Source organism: Varroa jacobsoni, unplaced genomic scaffold, assembly GCF_002532875.2.
Source record: "Varroa jacobsoni isolate VJ856 unplaced genomic scaffold, vjacob_1.0 scaffold_391, whole genome shotgun sequence".
Taxonomy (NCBI): Eukaryota; Metazoa; Arthropoda; class Arachnida; order Mesostigmata; family Varroidae; genus Varroa; species Varroa jacobsoni.
The window spans coordinates 153,356-178,037 of NW_019213293.1; the positions used below are offsets into that span (position 1 = coordinate 153,356).

The 24,682-nt window shown below is 38.9% G+C and overlaps 2 protein-coding genes and 2 long non-coding RNA genes across 9 annotated transcripts in view; 3 read left to right on the forward strand and 1 right to left on the reverse strand.

Moving 5' to 3' along the window:
* cm (AP-3 complex subunit carmine) lies at window positions 1-5,959 on the forward strand. 2 transcript variants are annotated; one of them, XM_022832449.2, is made up of 9 exons: window positions 1-131; window positions 999-1,183; window positions 1,526-1,750; window positions 2,053-2,222; window positions 2,465-2,685; window positions 2,879-3,089; window positions 3,275-3,424; window positions 4,044-4,112; window positions 5,563-5,959. In XM_022832449.2, exons 1-9 carry the CDS (start codon window positions 97-99, stop codon window positions 5,626-5,628), a joined length of 1,332 nt encoding a protein of 443 aa, XP_022688184.1. In that variant the 5' UTR covers window positions 1-96; the 3' UTR covers window positions 5,629-5,959. The 2 variants fall into 2 exon arrangements, with proteins under 2 accessions (XP_022688184.1, XP_022688185.1); XM_022832450.2 differs by lacking the exon at window positions 4,044-4,112.
* The window catches only part of sowah (ankyrin repeat domain family member sosondowah), a 26,375-nt gene continuing 7,623 nt past the window's right edge, over window positions 5,931-24,682 (reverse strand). For 2 of the 3 annotated variants that reach the window (XM_022832447.2, XM_086968111.1), the window contains exons 5-9: window positions 24,088-24,293; window positions 12,239-12,451; window positions 11,835-12,092; window positions 11,499-11,571; window positions 8,534-11,136 (exon numbers count right to left, since the gene is read on the reverse strand). In XM_022832447.2, the coding sequence (XP_022688182.1) occupies window positions 10,469-11,136; window positions 11,499-11,571; window positions 11,835-12,092; window positions 12,239-12,451; window positions 24,088-24,293 (1,418 nt within the window). In that variant the 3' untranslated portion in view covers window positions 8,534-10,468. Of the gene's footprint in view, window positions 6,947-7,311; window positions 7,517-8,533; window positions 11,137-11,498; window positions 11,572-11,834; window positions 12,093-12,238; window positions 12,452-24,087; window positions 24,294-24,682 lie in introns of those variants that run through there. The other variant, XM_086968112.1, reaches the window with a different exon arrangement.
* On the forward strand, window positions 15,183-19,114 carry LOC111260016 (uncharacterized). Its single transcript, XR_002679989.2, has 2 exons — window positions 15,183-16,999; window positions 17,483-19,114. It is a non-coding gene; the product is annotated as an uncharacterized LOC111260016 (long non-coding RNA).
* Window positions 21,972-24,336, forward strand: LOC147753554 (uncharacterized). 3 transcript variants are annotated; one of them, XR_015310833.1, is made up of 3 exons: window positions 21,972-22,254; window positions 22,373-22,561; window positions 24,108-24,336. It is a non-coding gene; the product is annotated as an uncharacterized LOC147753554 (long non-coding RNA). The 3 variants fall into 3 exon arrangements; XR_015310835.1 differs by having other exon boundaries at window positions 22,380-22,561; XR_015310834.1 differs by lacking the exon at window positions 22,373-22,561 and having other exon boundaries at window positions 21,972-22,313.

A 24,682-nucleotide genomic window follows, 5' to 3' on the forward strand; every position in this document is an offset into this window, starting at 1 on the left:
GTGTTAATGTGCGAAGTGACTATCATCTGTGAGGAGAACCATTTAAATAGCATAGTGACATAGGATCTGAACTCTACCACTCATGAATGTATCAAAATGATACATAGTTTATTTATCATTAATCCCTCTGGGTAAGTACCTTAGTACAATCATACGTGCAAAAAAATAGAGCATTTTACCTGTGCAGTGCAACGCAAACACCTTTCGGAATATAATCATATGTGTTCTATCTGTTCTATCTGCTATAGAATTTGCGAAAAACTTCTCACCTACATCTAGACGCATTAGAGTGGAGTAGTGCTTATTTTTTGCTGGTTTGTTTCGTCGAATTAAAAAGTTATATATATATATATATATATATATATATATATATATATATATATATATATATTAAAGATTAAAATATAAAATGGTCCACAAAACTTTTATACAAATCTTAAAATAGCTTAAGGATATTTTGAAATGAAAGCTTATTTATGAAACTGAAGTTAATAGCATAGAATTGGAACCCGACGACTATGTCGAGCTGTGAGAAGCCTGAGCACTTCGTATTGACGCCACATTATATAAGTAATTAGTATAATTACACGAGCTTTAACACAGGTAACTTTAGACGAGGTGGATTTATTTCGACTGCTTATGATAAATCACGAGTGATTTTCAGCGGAGTGAAACATCAGTGTAACCCTGAGTTATCTGGATTGTGGTTGCTTTTTCTCAAATGTGTAGTAAATCAGTGAATAACGATTTAAGATGACCTAAAACCCAATTTACCAGCTGATGACCAGGTGAAGAGATCAAGGTGGCGTCGAACACCAGCAACGGAAAATCGTATTACTCGATTATTACGCATCACGGCATCCTCATAGATCTGAGCAGATAAAACCATTAATAATAACTTGTTGTTCGAGAAGTCGAGTTAAGCGTTTATAGTTCACTCTATGCATTCCCTAACCAGCAGCAAACTTAATAGGCCAAATTTACTTTTGTCTTTGCAGGGATATACTACTCGAAAAACATTGGAAATCTGTTATCGCACGTTCAGTGTGCGACTATTTTTTCGATGCCCAGGCAAAAGTATCTAATCTTCAGGACATTCCGCCTGTTATTGCCACACCACATCATTATCTCATCTCCGTGTTTCGAAACAAACTTTTCTTCCTTGCAGTCACTATGTCAGAAGGTAATCGTGTTTACACATCTTTATCTGCATATTTTCATCCACCTTTTCATTTCGTTTCTGAAAGCGCTCTGACTATACCACGCTAAACATTCGCGATGCTCTCCTATTTTTCCCGAGAGACTAAAAACATTTTATCTTCGAACGACATTTTTTTTAAAGAAGGTAAAGCCATTGTGTAATTATGCGTTTAAATTTTTGAATTTACTTGTTCGTATTTTAAATACAACCTTTTTCGACATTACAACGGCAGAAGTTCATCTTCGAACACGTTTTAGAAAATGTTCAAGGTATATATATTTGTATTGTATTGTATTGTATTGTGAGACATTAATTTATTTGCAGTGCCGCCACTGTTCGTGATTGAGTTTCTCCATCGAGTTGTCGATACCTTCACAGATTATTTTGGGGACTGCGGTGAAGCCGTATTAAAGGAGCATGTTGTCGTTGTATATGAATTGCTCGACGAGATGCTCGACAATGGATTTCCTCTCGCCACAGAACTTAACATTCTCAAAGAGCTGATCAAGCCTCCAAATCTACTTCGGACGATTGCCAATACAGTAACAGGTTCGTAACAAGATTTTTGTATCGGTTCTAGTGCTTTGAGGCTTTTTGGAATAACTAAAAGATAATCACGTTTTCGTTCTACCGTTTCGTACCTACTTAATTTTGTACTCGTTTTGATTTCTAGATGTGTGTTCGTCTATATGAAGAAAAAGTCTCGGTCGTTGTTATAGGGACCAATAGAAGCTATTTGTGAATCATTTCGTAAACTATTTTTGCCGATATTGTTTTATTTCCTATAAACTTCCGTGGTTCTTGAAAGCAATTGATATTGAAGCGTGTAAACTTCTCTTATCGCTTTTCAGGTCGGAGCAATGTCTCATCGACGCTCCCAACTGGTCAGCTTTCATGTGTACCGTGGCGCCGCGCGGGAGTAAAATACACAAACAATGAGGCGTATTTTGATGTCATCGAAGAGGTGGATGCTATTATAGATAAAACGGGTGCAATTGTCTCCGCTGAAATTCAAGGAAGGGTAATATTATGATAATCGAAAGCTTAAGATATGGAAGGTATTTTGGACGTATTTTTCTATAATTTACTTGTTATCTTTGACGATAACCTTCATGGGTAACCTAATATTAAACGTACCTAGAGTTGTTTCTCTTTTAATTTATAAAAAAGCATGGTGCAAAGAACACCACATATACACTATTAACATTACTTAATGTATACCTATCATTTTTCCTGTGGATTATATGTGCGTTATTTGATTAGATCGATTGCTGCATGAAACTTTCGGGAATGCCAGATCTTACGTTGAACTTCGTCAATCCTCGCTTATTCGACGATGTCTCGTTCCATCCTTGCGTTCGATTTCGTCGTTGGGAGTCTGAAAAGGTTCTTTCGTTTGTCCCGCCTGATGGAAATTTTCGCTTGATGACCTACCACATAGGCAATCAAAATCAGAATCATGTCGCAATACCAATCTATGTACGGTAAGCAAGTATCAACTTAGATAGCCAGTATGTCAATCATGGTAAGCAAAAATTAACTTAGATAGCTAGTATATTTATCTTTGCAACAATTAGTCGTTTGTGTATCGATATTATGTGACCACGACTGGCACTTCATGTATCTCGACGTCGCGTGTGTATTTTATGTATTTTTAAATTGTGTGCTGTATTGCAGGCACCAAATATCGTTCCGTGAAGCCGGGGGAGGAGGTCGGCTTGATGTGACCGTGAGCCCCAAATCAACTATGGGAAAAACAATCGACGAAGTGGTACTCGAGATGTCGATGCCAAAGAGTGTCCTGAATTTATCACTAACTGCCAGTCAGGGAAAATACTCATTTGAACCTACGAGTAAATTGCTAGTGTGGAACATCGGAAAGATTGAGGTGTCTAAGCTAAATACCGTTTGTACTCTTTTTCCCAAATGTGACGGTTATTAGATGGTAAATTTACCTATACGAGAGCAAAATCGTTCGTGAATTCTAGTCAGTGTGTACTTTTCTTTGTTTACTGTATTCTTGTGGAAACGAAACTTGTATTTAGCGAAACTGTAATTCTGCAACCTTTTCAGGTTGGCCGCGTGCCAAACATCCGCGGTACGATTTCCATGGTTTCTGGTTGTCCCCCACCAGAAACTCAACCTGTAATTTCCCTACAATTCAACATCCAAAGCCTTGCCGTTTCTGGCGTTAAGGTGAATCGATTAGATATGTATGGAGAGGTAAGTACGACACGAAAGCTTGCTTACCAAAAACATTACTCGTCTTTGTTTACCTTTACTGCCTCCGTTTGTTTCTGCAAACTTTAAACTGACTTCACTCTAATTGGAAACACCCTATTGGTCGTTTCACAGTATATTCGAATTATGTAAGCAATCGGTCTTCCGAAATCTTCTTCCATGTTTTTAATCTACTAAGGTTCATTTCTCTAGATCTTTACGTATTTCTACATTTCCGTTATTTGTTGCTAGCACAGATACGTAACTGCATTTTTTCCCAACTACGTCACTCAATACAGTAAAATACTGAGAGGATCTTCCTTAATGTGCGGACACAATTCTTTTACTATTTACGTATGAACACTAGATAAATTCGTAATTTTTGTCCAATTAAAATTTTCGTTTAACAGTAATGCCAACGGACGGCGCTTAATTAAACACTGGCCATTTTACTCTGTATCCGTAGAACGATGTACATTAAAGCTGGCATCAGCTTCTCGTCGGAAATAGCGCTTAATTGTAAATTGAATAGAAAAAGTGCAAAAAAAAACTGCATTTGGCAGGTACAAAATCTGATATAAAGGAATATCAATCTATTTCTCGTCAACGGTGCACTTTTTAGTACCAAGGAGCGAACTGCCTGAGCGAGTACGAATCGGGAATTCTCCACAGACGCGTGGCCCCAAGTCCGGTACGCTAAGGAACAAGCACACTAATAATATAACAAGCAGAGCTAGCGCAACATTGTGCTTTTCTCTCTCATCGTCTCTTGCTGCGACCGCTTGCGCGAAAGTAGCTGGCTGTTCTTCCTGGCACGTGATGGCCAACCTACGTGGCGTCTCCTCCTGGAGTCTAACCTAAATCGCAATAGTTGTTCAAGTCAATAGGTTACTTCAGTAGCAATAACAACAGCTTATTCATAACTGCTTATTCTTTTAATGTATATTCTATTATTAATAATTTGCGCTTTCTCTCATCAGTATCTCCAGCTAGTGCATTCACGTTGCTAAAACGCTGCATACATCATACGGGAAACTGCTCTAATCCTTGCACGGCAATATAATGCACCTTGAACACATCGCATGAATTTATACATCTCAGCGGTAGCAATACAGGTGGAACTCACAGGTCATCATCGTTCGTTGCATGTTGGTGATGGACATGTGCAGAAACACTGAGATCCAACAAACACAGCACACAAGGCAACACATGCGAAGTAATAAGAGCTGACGGTAGATACACTTTTGGCGTCCAACTAATTTTGATGTAAGTTGGAAAATCTGTGCCATGGAAAATGATCGAGACCGTCCAGTAAGATATATTTTCTTTTAATTAGAAGGACTAATTTTGACCCGGTGCTCGCTTGGGCAGTGGAGTGAAATGTTGTCTTCTATTAAAGTCGGAAGGGTAACTAAAAAATATGCGAGAAGTTCAGTTACATGACTTACCATTTTGCCGAATAGAAATCGTGAGCTCGCGGTATTCAAACTTGTGGAGAAGAAGTTTCGACTTTTCCTTGCAGAGGTGTGTCTCGCCTTTAGCTGCTAGAAACTGCTGCAACTAAAGTCGACTCGGTTTATCTTTTCCCCGGTAGGATAATAATGATCGTAATGTCTCTGTATGCTAGGAATAGCATGGGTTACATGAATGTAACAGAGCTACGTAAACACGTAGTGTGACGTAGCTGCAATAGATATTTCCATGCTAACAGTATGCTAGCAGAAATTTTACCTTGCTACGCAGCATGAATATGCTGGAATGGTATAGTTTTTTAATAAGATAAATTTTCTAAGACTTCAGTGTCAGACTTCAGAAAAAAAGGCCATAATGTAGATAGATGATAATTACTTCATTAACATATATCCTTTCGAATTTATCAAACCGTATGCATTTCATTTAACACAAATTTCGGTTAGCAACTAACCTTAGTAACTATTAGTACCTATTGTTCGGGTTTTAGCGACAACTAAATTATTGAAGTATGAACATATGTTGTGTCCATTATTCTATCTATCAGCTGTGGGTTTTGCAATCGCTTGGGACAGTAATTTTGCAATATGGAGTTACCTTTCTCTTTTTTTCCCAAAAATTCTAAAAAATTCTCAATTATGTGTGATTATTTTATTGTGTATTTGTTGCAGAGCTACAAGCCATTTAAAGGAGTTAAGTACATCACCAAAGGAGGGAAATTCCAAGTGCGAACATAATTATTACCTGCTATTGTCATAACACGCGCACAGATGCCTGGCAGAAGAAATTACAGATATAAAATGAGGACGCAAATCTTGTGACAAAGTGATTAGGTAGATTAATGAAAACGTAGATAAAAGTTGACTTGTTAGGAAAATGTAACAGACAGTTATAAGTGGTTGGGTAGTTGTATAATAATACGCATAAATGTATGACTGTTCCAAATAGTGAAGTAAGTTAGGAAAATGCCTTTTGGTGCTTATGTGTATATCGCCAAGCGACAAGACGACATATATAAAATAAAGACGGCAATATCAACTGAGCTTTGTTAGTGTACAAAGACTTTGACCTTTGTCTATTTATTTTCCATATATATATATATATATATATATATATATATATATACATATATACCCCGTGGACTGTTGACGGGCGCTCAGATGTAGATCTTATTTACTTATTTACAGAACACAAATATCACAAGTAGCGGACGGATTTGATAAATGTTACAGAGCCACCAAACAGTGATCGAGCTCGATATCTTTGACTCCACGCCAGCCGAATCAGCCATTTATACACTTGCGGTGTTTGGTGCAATGTTTTCTAAATACAACTATATCTGTAAATAGTTTTGTACAATTGTGCTTGGCCAACTAATATATATATATATATATATATATATATATATATATATATATATATCGGTACCACTGATCTACTTGCATGTAAATAGATACTATTCCTATGTACACATATCCATAGTAAGCTCTATACCTACACCGTGGACGTCATGAATTAAGTTGGTTGTCCATCGCTTAAAAATCTGAATTCAAGATAAAACTGTATAATTGAAGTCGAAATAGCAGCCAAAGTATTGCATCCGTTAGCTGGCACTGGTGGGTATCGCCACTTCTAGTTGCGTAAGTATGATACTACTTCCCCGCACAGCGTTTGCAGTCCGACATGTAGCCGAATTTGAGCAATGATGCGGAATTATCGCTTGCGAAATAATGTGCGGAGTTTATCTTATATTAAAAATCTATTTGGAAAAATGGAGGTTCTTTGTCATGTACAATATATATAATAATCTTAGCTTACAAACGATCTGGTCGGGCACCGATGAGCTGACTCTATGCTGTCATAAATACAGTCTGATTAATTAGCTCGAGTTTGAACGGCTTGTTGTTGTCACGCTCTTTTTTGGCAAGCCCACCACCATAAATCGTGGTACAATCTTCCTAAAACGGTTACGGATTGAAGCCGTACGCGCTATCTGAATCGGAATCTTGTTTTCCTTCGGCTACCGTGTGCACTGAACTCGACCGACCGGTTACACTGAAAAGAAAGAGGTAATATAGTATATATAAACGAAAGGTATTAGATATATTTATACAGAACCCAACGACGCTGTGTGCAGAAGCTATTCGCGAACATGTGTGAATCAGATGTTAGACCATGTATTCGTCAGTGTCGGGGCTAGTTGGTATCCCTGTCGTTTCTTGTTCGATCATTACTTTCTCTATTTTTAAGGAAGTGTTTCGTGGAAATTTGTTCCCTAAGCACGCTTGACATGCTTATGCCACAGCATGAAGCCATCCCAGTCCGTTCTTCTAAAATGTTGTTGAATGTTTTTTTTTTTTAAATTAATAATTCTGTGCATTCTAAAACAGTTTTTTTTGCTAACTTAGAATATAACGTACGAGGAAAAAAGTGATGCCGTCCTTTTTGCTCTTTTTGGCAATTTCCTACTAGAGCGATGTAATGGTGGCAGGCTGTTGTGCGACTCTCGATCCTCCTCAAGTCCACCGAGACCTTCCCAGTTTTTCAGGTTTAAATGATGCAAAGTTTTCTTGATGTTGACATTGAACGAGCCATAGCGCTTAGCGAATGGTTTCGGTTCGGGCTCTGTCCACAGAGATGTCAAGCATTGGTGGCAATTTTTATACGAAGGCAAACGGGCGCGAAGTTGAACACAAAGCCATACAAATCAAGGCAGACAAAATACGAACAAAGAAAATGACACGTTAAATGTGTACATGACGAAGTATTGCGTACATGACGTAATGAGGTCACAGAGAGACGCAGGGACTCCGTTTTTAGAGACAAATCTAGAGACTACTGCATCGGATACTTTAAAGGACACGTAATTCTACACCAAAACATACTTCGATTGATAAATAGCTAAAAATGTAGGTAAGTGAAAAATAGAAAAAAAAATGTTAGTGCACACTTACCAGTATAACACTACGAAATTACTAAAAATACTTAACAATTTCTATTATAGTTAAAAATATGGTAAGTTATCGTTGCGTTATCGGTTGAAACTGCATGATGTACAAAGGAAACTATCGTCGGGTGACTACCATCGTAATATTCATCAACATGAAATACCCTGACGATAACAGCTAGAGGTAGTTACGTGACCAAGTCAGAGTAGCGTGATTTCGCGAAATGATGAATTGACCGTAAGGAAAGGTGCCTTGGAATTATATTTTTAGTTTGCTTCGATTGCTCTCCATGGAGCAGCACGAAATTAATTATGGTTGGTTGCTGGTACCGTTTCTAGCACGTCGTCCGCGGTAGCGACAATAGCGTGGTCAGTTTTATGTGACAGTTAGTGAGGCGATATATTGAGAATAAAATATTTAGGATCAAAAATTCATTGATTCCATATGTATAGATCTTATAGACATTATGAGTAAATGCACCTCATTTCTGCTTTCATTTTGTTAAAGGTATCCTTGACGTTGTGATCTTTAGATCTAGCTTCTCATGGATGATCGCTCATTTACTACGAACATAATAGCTGAATGTAACAAGAAGCGCTGCTGTGCCAACATGAGCTTTCTGTTCTATTGCGCGTTAATTACGGTAACAATCAAGTTCTTTTTGCGTCTATCGATAGCAAAACAAAGTTAAACATCCATAGTTGAATATCGTGTTTATTCGTTTATTGAACAACATAAACAAGGTCGTTTATTAGACTAACAAAAGAGATTAATTCAATTCTCAAATAACCGTCAAACCGTATATATATGTGTACATATATATATATATATATATATATATATATATATATATTAGTTAACAGTCAAAAAAAGACTAACCCCACGAAAACTGGGCAAAATATTTCTCCTTGCTAGCCTACACCCACCGCTCAGGGCTTATAGCTTGTGGAGCATATGGAATCGGCTTAAAAATGTCTGAACAGATCGACTGTTAGACAGACTCAAGAGAGTCGGTCTAGTGAGGTGATATCCAGAGCTTCAACAATATATGAACGTTCAGTCTTCTAGCCGTAAACACAAAAGCAGCTTGTATTCTCTACATTCGACCTACTATTTAAGTTTAAGAAGCCCCATATTCTTGTACAACAGTAGCACTGCTAGTTTCTCAGTAAGAAGCTGGAAAAAATCTACTTGACTGATAGGATCTTGCAGATAGAATTCTTTACGAATACACAGAAATTATCTAGACAAATCACAAGCTGTTTGAGTGGTTGCCCTAATAGTATACCCCTTATGATGATCACTAGTTTAACTGTCATTGACCACGTCCGACTAAACCTGTAGAAACAACCAAACCGCTTGGCCTCGGTTTCTGGTCAGGTGCTCATCCAACCAATTTATGCTCAATTGTAGAGTATGGAGGACAAGGTTAGTAGCGCGGAAACCGTTGGTCAGATTTTTAACATAGACAAGCCTCTTCTGTTGTAACCTCTAGTATTGGTAACGGTGTTGGACTTTAGCTGAAATAAAGGACGGAAGAGCTGTTTGGCTGGGAAGGTCTATTGTCTAAGAAAAAGAGCTTGACGAAATGCGAAGGCCAAACAAATACCGTAAGGGGAGCAAACGGCCATATACTGCAAGAAATCGCCAGATCTGAACACTAAAGGCTTGACGCCAGACGGGTCGAGGCGATGTTCGTTGTACAGTGATGGACATAAATGCGATGGCGGCGAAGCCGCTAAGAAGTTTTAGCGACAAAGCGCATGCGCAGAAGCGATGGCCGGCCAGAAGACCGCACAGCTAAAAGGTTACGCCGTTATAACACGCAAATTATGGGTGCAGCCGCACGAATGACGTGCGCATGCCACGTGGACGCACAATACGTGATAGCGATGGACGGATCTCTTACGTTATATATAAAAACTGGCATGTGGCAGACATTAGTTATCTAACAAGAGTTGTGTCGATCTAATTGTATAATACACTATATGCATTTAGGGGATAGGTAAGAGTATAGACCCTCAGATGCTCTTGGCCGATTCCATCAGGCGTGGTACATCTCACAATAAAGTTTTAAGTCCCATTAAAACTTCTAACTTTTTGTAACAAAGGATAAAATCAGTAAAGGTAAAGGAGTTATGCGCTGAGTTGGCTTCTTATGTTTACAAACTGAATAAGGACTACGTAACCGAGTCCTAATTTGGTGCTGCAAACGTAAGGACAATGAACTTCTGTCCACGATTTGTGCTCTATTGCTGGATTCATTCATACTATCGAAAGCATGCACGTGCAGTTGAAGATAGCCGAAAGAAAATAATGCCCGAGTATTGCTAAGCATTTGTCTTCAGTTAGATTGCACTAACTATGTTCATTATCAATATTAAGAATTTGTCGTTTGCTGACAGCTACTGAGCATAATATAGTGCAGTCTGGTTCACGTAACGGTAGGCACGAGGAACGTATTTAAAAAAAGAGGCCACTACTAAAATCTCTAATGCAGCAACGATATTTTTACGTATGTAGTTATGAAGTTGGTTGTCATCATCTATTTACCTACGTACTTTATGTCCGAAGTCCGAGGGTATTTATAAATATTGTAAACTAATAACAATAGAAACACTTTGGAGCTTCAAATGGAGATGTTACTGTTACTAGTGAAAAACTCGGGGGAACTACTGGAGCGCTCCACCATTTCCGAAAAGTAACTTGTGACTTCGGCGTCTTCATGCTGTTCAATACTGCTCGTTTCCACAAAGGAAGAAAGAGAACTTTGATCTGTTCTAATCGAATCGTCAAGTTCTATTGCTCGTTGCTGGTCTCGCTTGTACATCTGCTGATTCGGCTGCTTTCGTTGTTGTCTGTGATGTTTATTCTTGAAATTTTCTAGTTTGTTGCTTTCGATTAACGAGATGCTACGTAGCTCTTGCCATTTTCGCCATCTTGAGCCAAATTGCCCCCACTTGTCTCCTCCACAAATATCATCTTGTGCATTCCGGAGCCGGTCGAATAAATTACGGTGTGATTTGACCTTGCCAGTAATTGCACCGGTGTCATATATTTGACGGGTCAACAAGCGATTCTTCGTCATCTGGTTTTGTGCTACTGCATTATGATCGTCCTTGTTAGGCCATATCGGCCACCTGTGGTGACGCTTACTTGAAATCTCCTTAGCCCGATCCTCCTTGCCCTTGTCCTTCTCAGTGTGGTAAATTTTCGATCGAAGAGTTTCGACGTTTTTCTGATTGCCATAGAAATCCGGTCGCCGACCACTGAAGTCGCGAATATCTTTTTGAGCGCCTGAAAATAGATAGTCCTACAATGTTAGCTCTCCTAACATTTTGTTTATAGATTTCAAGTCACTCAAAGCTGGAGCATAAGAATATAAATGATTACCAGTTGAGCTTTGTTTTCTTATACGTTCTCAATACTTAGAAGGTTTGATAGCATTCTTAATCGATGAGAGCTACGCCTTAATGGCGGCATCATAGAAATCCATGAAAATTTTTAGATCACTTGGCAAGCTGCATTATGCGGCTGTATACCGACGTTGTAAAAATAGCTATTAGTTTACGGCAGAGACTTACATTTCTTTAAAACTTGAATTTGAAGAAATACTACCGAATCTATCCATTATTTACTCCGAAAAAGTGTATGCTTACCGTATGTCATAATCAGTAGATCGATGATCGCCTTTTGGTTGAACATGTAGGCTATGTGCAGTGGTGTTTGCCCCTAAATACAAACGAATATCATGATGTACCATACTGCATAGCAGTTTCCTACTGACTGAGCAACGGATCATTTCCGAATGAGTGATTACACGGTTCATAGAAAATAGTTCACAACAGGATTACTTGTAGTGCTTTTCCTTCATAATTTTCAAACTGGGGGATGTATTATTATTTAAGGTAAAGATCAGAACACCCATGGAGTAACGATTTTCTTTTCCTGCCTATTACGGTCCGTTACTATTTATTATTGAAGTCGGTACTCACAGCCCCGCGTGTTCGGATGTTAGGATCAACGTTGTAGGTCCCTGCAATGAGTTTAACAATATCACAATTGCCATACTTAGCTGCCCAGTGAAGTGCATTATAACCAAGTACGTAGTCAATGGCTCTTGCAAGTGAAGAATCTTCCTGGAGCATTTTCTGCATCGCTTGGTAGTCACATGTCATTGCCTTTCGGCAGAACTCGCGCCGTAGAGGATCCAGGGTGGATACCGAGCATTTGTCGTCGGCATCGTGATTCGACTGTTCGATGTTTGTAAAGACTGATGTTAGATACAGTGGTTATTATCATATTAGAAAATAGCTTACTCTATGAACTAGGTAGCGGTATCAGGAATGTCTTACGCGTGCTAATCCTTTCTGGACATTGTAGGCCAAATGAGACTTACGTTTCGTGAGCTCAGAGCTCTCCTTGACCCACTTGCGCCACTTCCAGCATCTTTTTGCATTTGAGCCGACCGGAGTAGCATTTGATGAGGTTGGGGTGCTGGAGCAGTTAAATTTCCTTCGGAGGTCATCTTGAGCATCTGAACTTTCTCTTTCACCGTTCCTGGACTTACGGCGACTGACGTTTTCTCCACTAGAGTAGGACGAATCTCATCCTGGATAGATAGATAGATCGCGACCAAGTAGTGAGGATTATTAAAATCTTCATAAACGTTTCTTTTAGTTATTTTTATCAAAGAGGACGAAAAGGATGTGATTTGTTACATTAACTAATTAAATATATGTAAGTGATATACAAAATTACGACCATCATTAGTTATATTACCAAAAATCGTGAAAATAATACGTTTAGTAATTTCTAGGAATTTTTAGGGCTAAAAATTATAGATGTGTTAAATATTAATCGCCCAGATCAAATATCGCAGTTAAAACATTATTATTGCCAGACCTCACGTGGCACGAGGATAATTGATTTCTGTATAGGATTCTAACGGCTATCGGTTCCTTACGCGGTTAAACGTTCTACTATATATCCTGTTTTCCCATGTATGTCATTTGCTCTATTAACGTGTGTCTGCAGAGCACAACAAAACTCTTTAGATTATGGGTGAATGTGTAGATACGTTTTTAAAGTACGCCAATGCCTTTTCGACTAAGAAAGAACTTGCTGAATGCACGCGCTTACTGGCACGGGTCTTCATCGACAGAGCATACAAAAGCGTGAACTTCGCAGACTGAGTCTATTCTTAAGAGGAAAGGAACAAAACTTGACGTTCTGAACGAGTCGGCTTGCCACTGTCTGATGCTCTCTGCTACGACCTGTGATTACGCTAGTAGCCTATATCTATATATATATATATAAACCTAATTTATATTACACATCTAGTGGTATCTTCGGAGCTCTATTCTTTTATCGGCACACATTTAAGCTCCCTCAATTTTTTTCTCCATGTTTATTCTATCTATCGTTATTTAACAAAAAAAAATGCTTCCTTGGAAATTCCCAAAAAGGCAAAATCATTCCTTAATTTTTAGAGAAAGTGACGTTAGGGGGTTCACTTATTGTTGAGTTTATCATTGTTAGTATACAATTCTGTTCATATAACTCATGCTTGTAGTCCAGATCAACGTGTTTTGTCAACACAAGCCATGCAGCACCTGAAAATCTATTGCTGACCATAAACTTGTTTCGTACGCCACGCACAGTCAGTTTTTGTTTGGGCAACGTTAGAGTATTGTTTTACGATTTCCATCAATAATTCGAATAAGCGGATGAAAATACACACATGTACCCTTTTGTGATAGGTACCTATGGTATAAATATGCAATAGCTGTTTGAATTCAAACAAATGGCGGAGTCGCTCTTAAACTTTCAATCAAACGACTTGTGTTTGCAGAGTCATTGCATAACAGTATGATACAGATCGCAGGAAAATCAATTTCACATCGGCACTATCACGATAACGGCCTTACGACACGTGCATTCAATTTTAGCTGAAATTAATAATAAAAATGAGACGCTTAAACGTACTGTTACTAAATCAAATTATATTCGATCAACACCTTCTGTCTGGGCCGAACTAAAGTGAATAAGATCAAGTGGATTAGATTAGTAGGAGCGAAGTTAAAATGAAACGAGAAGGCGCCTGAGGGTAGGCAATAGACGTGTTTAGGTAACCAGAAGAATTTACTGGGACGAGTTGAAAAAATCATTGCTTGGCTTTAACAGGCGGAACAATGGCGCCGTTCTCCTTAGCTATTTTTACCTCACTGGAAGAATCAATGCGCTTACTAGAGCGCCAATTAGAATTATTCTACTCGACGATATATGCAACAACGACGCTTGTTGCTTGCTCCGCTACGTGCAGCATATCATGACGGTACTAGTGTATCACTTCATAACGTCAACAGGGTTCTCTCCAAAAAATGACAGCAAAAGGTTTGGCCGACTCTATTTTAACTAATCGGGACGTTTCTAAACCATTTACCCATTCAACAAAACTGATACTCAGTAGGCGCATGGTAGACGGAAACGAACGCTGCCATACGGACAGAAAGGCACACCAGCATAAACCACCGATGGCATAAGCGGCGCCTTCATGCACTGTGGATACTGTAAAAACACGTGGCTACTATTCGAGCTATAGGACATTCGGTGACATCAACTGGCCTGCGGCATAGGGCAGCGCAGGACAGGACACACAACCACAACGTTCCTCACAATCAACACAGTTTATAAGGAGGCCGATAAAAACAATCGTACGCTTGCTTCTGATACTACTATTAGCACGTGTATCACACCAAGGAAAAGCTATGGTCTCCTTTACTTTGCTTAGTAAGCGTGTACATATACTTAGGCCATGTACAGTTTTAGGTATATTCAGAACCGCAACTGTAGAAAATTTGATCAATCAAAGAGAGTCGCACTCGTCACAATATAAACAGATATTTCTAAGAATTCCAGATCAATTTAAGACGGGCTGTTCAGCCACCATTTGAACTCTGGTCGGCTATCATCTGAACACCGTTGATTTGAGTACTGTTGAATGACATAGACATCTAGGTGTACTAACAACAGTAAATATCAGTATTTTACGTTACCTTAACCCAAACAAAGTTGTATCTCGTAATAGTGCCCATTGGTTTGTACTGTTTATCTATGCCTGCACCATTTAACCAAATTAATTACATGTACAATGCGTCATTACCTAAGGGTGAGCGGGAAGGAGCCTGCGTGTCTTGAAAATGTAATATCTGAATCGGTCACTACTGGGTATTGCTTGATACCGTGGTACACTTCACATTCAAGCTTAAAATGGGCCTATCAAACTTTGTTATTGTTTTGAAATTTCGTATATTTGTATTTGCGGTAGTGCGGGCGTGATTGTCAAACCACGAAAACATAGTCATACGACCACGAAAGATTGTCGTATAAGACACTTATACGATGCGATCCAGCATGTTCATAAACATATACTAAATATTACAAGCACTTGTATAAAGACAGTCATAATCGAATGGTTGTTCGAACTCTTGCTTTCTGGGATAAATTGAAATCTACCTTATATGTACCTTTGCACTTTTTGCATAGATTTTGCTTATGGAGGAAGCTGTTGGTTGTTTCTGTTGCTAGTTTCACAAGTTTCTTATTCACTTGTATCTTGACAAAATCTTAAATTGTAGCAAACGGAGTTTGTAGTCCTTGGATGAGAATTATTTCATCGCACTGGTAGTAAAATAGTTTACACTGACATAATAAAAAAGATCGTAAACCTCGTCTTTTTTGCCACTTTGACTACTTTTAAGAGGCCGTTTACTGAGTCGAATAAAGGAATACAGTTGCAACGAACACACGTTGACTGAGGATTGTAAATATGGTGAGATTACAAATTTGCAATCCCATAAAACGAAGTAATTTTATTCCTAGACCTTTGTTCTTCCCGTTTAGACACCTGCGGTTGATGGTTACAACTCTGGTTTACATGAAACACACCAGTCCGGTAATTTAATTGACGCCTGACGTAGTGCTTTGCAATTATTGCTCATGGATCCAAGGCAAATTCACAAAATGCCAAGATGCGCGCTCATTTTAATTAATTTTTTTTTATTGTCAATAGATATCGCAGGTACCTCATTCCCATGTAGCGTATTAACACCGTGCAACGCATCTGCTACTGGTAGCACTAAAACCTACAAGCTCCAGACATCAGTTACAATTTTCTTTCAACCATTATGCCATTGTGCTCACCACTCATACGTTCTGAACTTGCAGAGATCAAACCAAATTACAAGTTCTATTAGTGAATGGCCAAGAATTGATACTTACTGTCCAGTACACTGATGTAATCAATAGTTGGCCATATTTCAGGAGAGGATCCCCTGTTGTAGCGTAACTCCGCCGAGCACTGCCAAATTAACGCTCTTTCTCGTTAGTGAAATACAGTTCCAGTAGTTCCACTCAACGTTGCATAATGACCTATTTGGTATACTATTTATAGTTTGCATCGTGTATTCACTTTAGCAAATGCTGTCTGTCAAAGGAATTACGATTCCAACTTTGTTCCAATGCTGCTCGAAAGCTACGTCGTTACTTGATCAATCTTATCACTAGGTGCGTGGAGGAGTCGCTTCTTTTCAGTGTCAAAATCATAAATCCAATGCCATCTGCCCGTTGTTTTCTTCCAAGTTCGTTCCGGTTGGAGTTGGCCCAGAGGTCAACTCAGTCTATCCATTAACCATTATCTCTCATGCACCTGAACTAAAATTCTGCTCCGGATATCATATTAGATATTGAACGGCACTTTTCCTTCTAGTCTCTCCATCTAATATACTATCCATGCAGAGTCATGCTGCCGTCACATCAACCGACCGACCGAACGAAGTATTCTGGAGAGAATGTTTGTTTAAAGCCTATTCGTGTGTTGCACTGGATCCGACACAATTGACACCGTGTGGCTGACTACACTTCATCTCACACTATGTCCACATTAAAGACACGGAGACCCGCCTTTGCACGCCGATTGGGCGATCATTTAGAACAGCTGATACTGGAACTGCGGAAGCTGTTAGAGTGACTAGGCAGCAGCAGTAGTAGCAGTAGAAGTTGGATGGAAATCTCATTGTTGGATCCATTACCACCACTTGTGTAAATCTGATTCCGGTCGAGTTGGCGATATCGATATCCGCACGCTGGGTAGCGAAAGGTCAGAAACATTTTGCAGAGTTGATGTCGCCAGAGTTGGCGGTTCCAGTAGCATAAGCAGTTTAACATACATGATAGCAGAAAGTTTGAACATTCAGCTATTTCAGGTCATCTAGCCAAGACAGTATATTACTTCTGTATAAAAGGTCTTATTCGTGATTAGTAAACAGATCGATGTTGACGGCTGTACCGATGTTCACGTGGGCTTTAGACGATGCAAATAAATGATTGTGGAATTCACTCGTAGAAGACTCCGGTAACAGCTAGAGGCTTCGCCAGTAAAGAAAACTTAAGCGGCTTTGCACAAACACAGAAATATAGTACCATAGAAGACATCAGTCTTACTATATGCAGAATGAGGCGATAATAGAAACACCTAGACTTCAAAGATGCAAATATGAATAAGGATCGTTCGGCAATAACTATAATAAGGGAAAATCTAAAGACTTCCAATTCGGCTGACAGCGGTGCTTCCTTTTTTCAGTTTACGTCGAGGTGATGGCACGCCAGTGGGAAGCCACACGATAACACAACCTCCATAGCGAAAACGGATATATTTGTTGCCATTCACCTGATGCCCTAATCCTCTTTCTAGCCGTGCCGGTCACCTAAACTGGAATTTTCAATGACAAAAAAAAGTACAGACTCCTAATCGGCAGATGCGAGTATTTCTTTCGAATTAAAAAAGAAAATTACGATAGGAGGAGGATCACCCAGTAAAAAATGCACTATCCAAGCACACAGACGATTCTAATTGTACGAATACATTAGTAATTGTTTTTAGCTGTTGTTCCTGCTTATAAACGCTTAGTTGTAATGTAGTGTCAAAACGAATAAACAAGACAAACATGAAAGCCTTAACCGATAACATTTCTAACCGTTGATAGAACACAGAAATTTGTTTTCACGCAAACGAAAATAAATTAACAAATTACGAATTCTATTGAACAGACTTCGGCTAGTCCGAAGTGAATTTTAAGGTATTGCAAATGCGACGATGATGAATATCAACGCACAGTCCTTTACCACAGCAGGCCCTGTTTATCGTAACAATTATCAAACAACGAAGTTTCAAGATAATGCCGAGACAGAAGTTGCCTTCTCAATTGAAAAAATATCAAAATAGAATGCATGGACAGATAAGACTCGCGTCGAATTTAGTCCATAATCACTATCGTATCTCGTCAGTCTATGATCAATTCGATGATTTTTTGCCGTAAGGTTAATCCATTGCAGGATGAGCAGACACTCCTAAATGGGTTGGGCTGACTCGACCTGACCTTCCGCTTTATATATCCCTGAGGGGTTAAGCCAATAAGCAACAGACACGTATTTGTATTTTGCTCATATCGGCAAGAGTGTTCCATACTTTGCAACGATCCGGGTTACATTAGACGTACCTTAATTATAACTGATTTTGCTTCATCCGTTTATTGACGAGTAATTTTCATAGAATAGGACTTCCGACCAGGGAGGTCTTCCAAGTTGTTACTTACTTGTTAGAAACTTGGAAGGCTAACTAACCTATAAGGTAAATACTTCGAAGTAGATTCTAAATTTCTCTTTACAGAGCCCGGTTATCACCCTAGTAATGTACTCTTATCAATTTTAGATCGACTGAGTCACCATTCCCGAAAAACAATGGCTCCAACAGAAACATTATAATTTTATGACCTACCAGAGCTTCATCGCGCATTTTATTGGGTGACAGTCTGAATCATTCATTTTAAAACTTATTCTGAGCAGATTCATTCATTGTAACAGAACTGGAAAAAGGCAATTGAGATCGTACAATAATGTCGCGGAGCACCGTGGGTTTGTTGGTGTTAATTTGATCCAGTTGAAGTCTATGTGCTTAGCTTGTATTTTTTTTCACGGCACGATTTGAAAATTAGGATATCTTCAGGAAAACTGACATTGTTAACATGTGAGTGCCCACGAGATTCTTAGAAAATCTCTGTTATAGCATTTAAACAGTAAGAGTATACAACAACAGAGACACGAGGAGCCACATATAATACACAGGGACTGCAACATGACATTGCACATTTCAGCAAATTCAGACAGTTGATAAATTAAATAAACGGTCAACCTATTCAATTGTTTTCAGAAGCAATACATGCCTCGTTGAGTGACCTATATGGTTTTCTTCTGTAACTTCGCATTGCAAACATTTTACTTAGCAAACCTTATATACCCTCGTATAACTATTTACGTTAAATTTAAAACAATAACATAGACAAGTTGTATGTAAATAATAAGCTTGGCGTATACACGCACCACGAGCCACATGCTTGACTAACATCGAGCATGATAATTATTTCTATAATAATGTAGCGCGTAATATTATTCAAAACAGGTTTCGCTGTTCATCGTATCTTACTCATATACTGTTTAATCTTTACGACTAATCCCAACTCGGTAATTTTTTTCGTCAGGGAAGAACAGATCCTGTCGTAGTTGAGTATTTGTATACAAACCCATCAAACGAAAGTAAAGTTTCCACCGCGAGCAAAGTACGTTTTATTAGTAAGCACATTTTCTATTAAGTGCTAACCATATCGATATATGCGTACTGTTTTGCTAAATTTAGCCCTCCGTTACATATCGTCCACTGAACGTGCGCCAATCATAGTTATCATAGCCACTTGCATAATTGTCAAAATATGTCACTAGAGACTGCCTCGACATACTTACATCCATTATATATATAGAATTCATTCATTCATTATAACTGGTCTCGACCCTTACTCTAACTCCAAGCGGTCTCACTGCTATTTCCCCTGTTGCTACTTCCAGCTTTACTTCGCGTGCTCTAATTTCTGACGCAAGGGTAGTAGGTTCGCTGACATATGATATATGGTCCTTGTGAACTGAATATTCTCAATTAAGCGGGTCAGTATTATCGAGCATCGCGTCATAGAACTGCTAAAAACAATAAAAACTTCCAAAGACCTATATGACATCCTTCAACGAAGGAACGATTCAGGCGATTGTGTCACAGTGAACGGGCACTTCTACTTGTTTGCACGACAAACATATTACTCTATATGGAAAGAAAGAAAGGACGGTGTTCGTAGGACCAAAAAGAGCGTAAAATACAGTTTTGGGCAATGTTCTATAATAGACTTTAAACTTTTCAAGCACGTCTTAATTGAAACAATTGTAAGTACAAGTGTTCTCTTATTTTATCACAGCATGACTGATTTCTGAGCCAGCTTATCCGCTTTCAGCCCCCTCCCCAATGGCGACTGTCGTAGGTCATTTGACTAAGTTTAGCGGTCATCTCCATCTAGGGCCCCTGTAAGCGCGATCGTGAATAATTGTGGTCGCCTTGATTACGCTAGAAAACAGTGAGAAAATTGTGGCAAATTAAAATGGACCGTTATATAGGTAATCTGAGTTTAGATTACGATTTCATAGTCGTCATAGGTTCATAAGTGGCAACGGTATATAATCTATGTGTTACGTGTGTAATGTTTTTTTTCTTTGTTTCTTGCCTTTCTTTTTCTCACCTATATGCAGTCACTCCCTAAAGAACATATTTTATCAATCGTTAATAACAGCGTGGAGATTTGGCTTTGTTTTGGGCGGTGCTTCCATACTGTCATTATAATTATAAAGGTATATAGTTACAAAAAGCTTCTTTGTAAGATAAGACCAAGGGAATGTATAATTAATATATGGCAACAAGCGGAAAACTGCGGGAATCTGTTTTAGGGCCTGATGATGACCTGATAGATTAGAACAGATAGATTGAATATTAGATTTAGGCCCTGTGATCTAGATGCAATCAGCTAAATTGTCTAGTGTTCTAGAAACTTATCTTTGTCGACCTTTTCAGATGGTTCCCATCAGTGTGCACTCTCGTACCGACGATCATAATGTGTTTACTTGTCGCTGTAGTTAGCTACATATAACTTATGAATTAGCTTAGAAGGGTGAGCTTTCCTTTTCGCTTGAAGATAAATCAACGCATTGCTTCGTGCTTAGCGCGCGTGCAATAGCGTCAACTAAGCTTCTCATAAAAGGTTTCAGAAGAAAATTCCAGATATGCACAGCACATGCTCAATTATGTCATTTCGAATTATCCGAATGAAATTTGTGCAGTTTTACAAGAATTCTTTAAAAATGAGTAAAGTTCACATAGCTTGAAACAAGTGGCCACATGGCTGATAGCGGTCAGACCAATCAAGGTCGATCTCTATATCGCTACGGGAAATATATTTATGCACACACCACGCCGACGGTAATTTTTATTGGCATATTCATCTTAAGCACAATAATTCATAGCTGAGTCGACCTTAAACCTATTGAAACTTTAACATAAAACGATATCGCAATATATTCATGTATATGTATGTATACATGGTATTGCAAGAGCCGGACAGTTGGACACACCTTGCGTTTTCCACCTTTTTCTCACGACCAATGACTGCACAAAGGTTCATTAGCGTATACTGTACGATAAAGTGCACTGAAAATATCAGTCACTTCGCCGACGCTTGATGTGCACAACATACGTTTCCTTCTATCCATTCATGTATCATGACCTATTCCTTCGGGTAGCTCGATTACGTGACTCACAACTAAGAACGCTGCCACCTGCTCGCAGTCATAAGCAGCTAATGTTAGATCGCGTCGAATTTTAATTGTAGCAGCTACTGTCATAGTACCGGTTAAGGTAGAGTTCAACTCTACTCTTATTGTACTATACGTATCTTCGGTACGCCCATAGAAAGACAGAGAGACTGGGCGATAACCTGACAGTCTGCATAGCCCCGATTCAATGTTGACACAAGTGCCATTGGAAGCAATCGTAGAGGTGCGATGATAATAGTAATAGTGGTAACAATGATCATGACCGTGAAATGGCGGTAGACACACTTACGGTTGCAGAAGGATAGCTGTCATTTAGCGGGTAAATACAAATATTATTGCTATCTACAGTTATTGTCGACGTCAATATTACCATCAGTAGAAGTATCCGCGAATCGTATAGTAGTACTACTGTATTAACAACAATGATCGGCGAAATGTGACCGAACTGGTACAGTCGATCGCGAGCGCACCTTAGGTTAGAGGATACCACCGCAAGAAGCGGCGACGCGTTGAGATACGGCGTGTGTGAAGTAGGACAATAGGCTTGCTCAAACCAGTAAACAGTAAATGGCTGACAACCGTCTCGTGACCTATGCAATTCTTCTTTGAAAGCTGTCACTAGCCTAATTACAAGGCCTCTACCAAGGCCATGAGGTCAGCCGGATGCCCCAGGAAGCAATTTTTTTACAATTGATGTGAGCTATTTATCTGAGGTAACGAAGCTTTTCATTCGTTGTCTGTCTATTTTTCTGTCGTTGTGTTTTTGCCCTAGACAATAGTGAGGTATGACAGTTCGCTTGTCGAACCGGATGTGCGCACCGTCAGGCACGGACGAATTGTCTTTGATTGGCAACAATTGCGGCTTGAACGGCTGATTCTACTGACAGTAGGAATTTACACTTAAACTAGTCGAATGCCATCCGACGGTCGACGAGATCGAAGTATTGATGATTCAAGTGAGGTACAGTGGCCGTTTGCTTAAGGTTTTTTCAATTACTTGATCTACCATAGAGCACATCGTGCGTAGGCAGCACATACCTATGTTAACTGGAAACGTTCGAGGAACTTTGCAAGTGCTCTCCTTATAATAACTACTGTAGAAGACTACGAACAAAAATCCTAACTTTAGGTGTGTTAAATGGGACAATGTGTTCCGGGCGTTATAATACAGATCTTTACATGTCTAAGTTCTAACACGATTGATACAATAACGTCTATTTATAGACAGACCCAACATATCAAATCTGTAACCTAAATTGATTCAATATTTACGATTTATGGTGGACTTTATATATATATATATTCCTCCTAACTACCTAACTGTGATTCCTCCTAACTGTGATTCAAACACAAAACGCACATCTGATAAAAAGTGATTCCTTATCAAATAGTTCTAAGGATCATTAGGTCTACCTTAGGTGTTTATTGTCGTTGGCCAGTGCAAACGGAGCTTATGAAATGCGAGTTGTTTTGCTCCTTAACTCTCATATTTCCGTGTGACGCAATTGGCCTGCACCTTTGAGAGTGGTTGCAACGACACGATAAAACCAGCGACAGTACGGCGTGAACCAATTGTCTCCTTTACTGTTGCGCCGTTCGTTTTGTTTGGTAATAATGGACAGTATGTAAAGGAATTGCTATTAAGTATAGCACCCTCGTACGCTAGGAAAAAGAATTGTTCAAAGAAAGAACAGTCTTAGTGACATCTCAGTCAAGACCGTACTTCATATCCGACACTTAGTTAATCTCTTATATTCAAGGCCAAATAAAAAAATCCGCGTTAGATAATATATTTGTGCAACATTCATAGTATAGCATAACCAATGATTATACAGACTGGTAAAACTGGCTGGAAGGCTTATGGGCCACATACAGCGACTCATCAGATTCGACATTTACGACTTGTAAAATTCAGTGAAAATCCTTTGAACTATATTTACATCCTAGGACAACTAGTTGGCTGTAACTCTTAGGTACAGGCAATAAGGATTATTATACATTATAATTATTTATTTTATAATCCCAAATCTATATAACTTGGGATATTGGAACCGTTTACTGTTAATAGTATTGTACGTCTAATGGGATACGTAGGATAGTTTTGTTACTCATTACAAGCAATTTCAGTTCCCATCTCCTGCCATATTAACCGTTTAGCATTTAATTGAAGTCTGGCAGCATTCCTTTAGTCGAGATGCCACCGATCAAACGAAGTTTGTCATTAAAACGAAGGTAGCTGCTCTTGTATGCGTTTGTTATTTCCATGTTGTAGTTTCCTTTTCGAATTTTTTCCAGAAACGACCGCTGATTATGATACGATGATGGTAGATATCATCTGTGTGATACGAGTGCTCTGTGATCACAGCGTTACTCTGATACTATCAAGTTGCAATTTCATTAAATTCGCAATTTCATTAAATTCGCACTTACCAATGATTATTTTTTTATATTTGCAACGTTGATTTCTTGTCAACACATGTTACCTACCTTGATGAACTCTTTTTCAGCAAACTGCTTGACTTTCTCCTCAACAACGGTTCCTTTGGTCGAATGACGCCGGCTTCTGGAAGGCACAGCAGGCGGGCAATCTAAGTCAGTGTCACCCACATGAGCCCCATTTCCGATTAAGCTCGGAACACTTTTCGAAAGATTCCGAAGTGGAGGCGGTGGAGGTGGCCCGCCTGTCACAGAACCTAAAGAAATAAACCAGATATTAATGCTCAGCAAGGTAGCATGCAGCTTTATCCAATTCATCGGTACCGATAATCGTAGCCTCTGCAAATTCAATTTTTACTCATATATATCAAAGGGCGTACATGTTTCTACGCCTGTATCGAGGTAATTTCGGTCGGAAGTGAGAAAAATTATTAGATCATGCGTGAATTCTTCCAAAATAACTCGAACTTGGGCTGTAGTGAAGGGTGCTTAACTAATAATTTGATACACACGATTTTTGTTGTCATTTTCAACTATATATAGTATCACTGCTATGCCAAGAATTCTAAATTTTTTTAAGGAAGTTGAGGTGAGAACCGTTTTGTAAATTTCTAAAAAAGGCGAAAATTACACTCGGAAAGAAGTA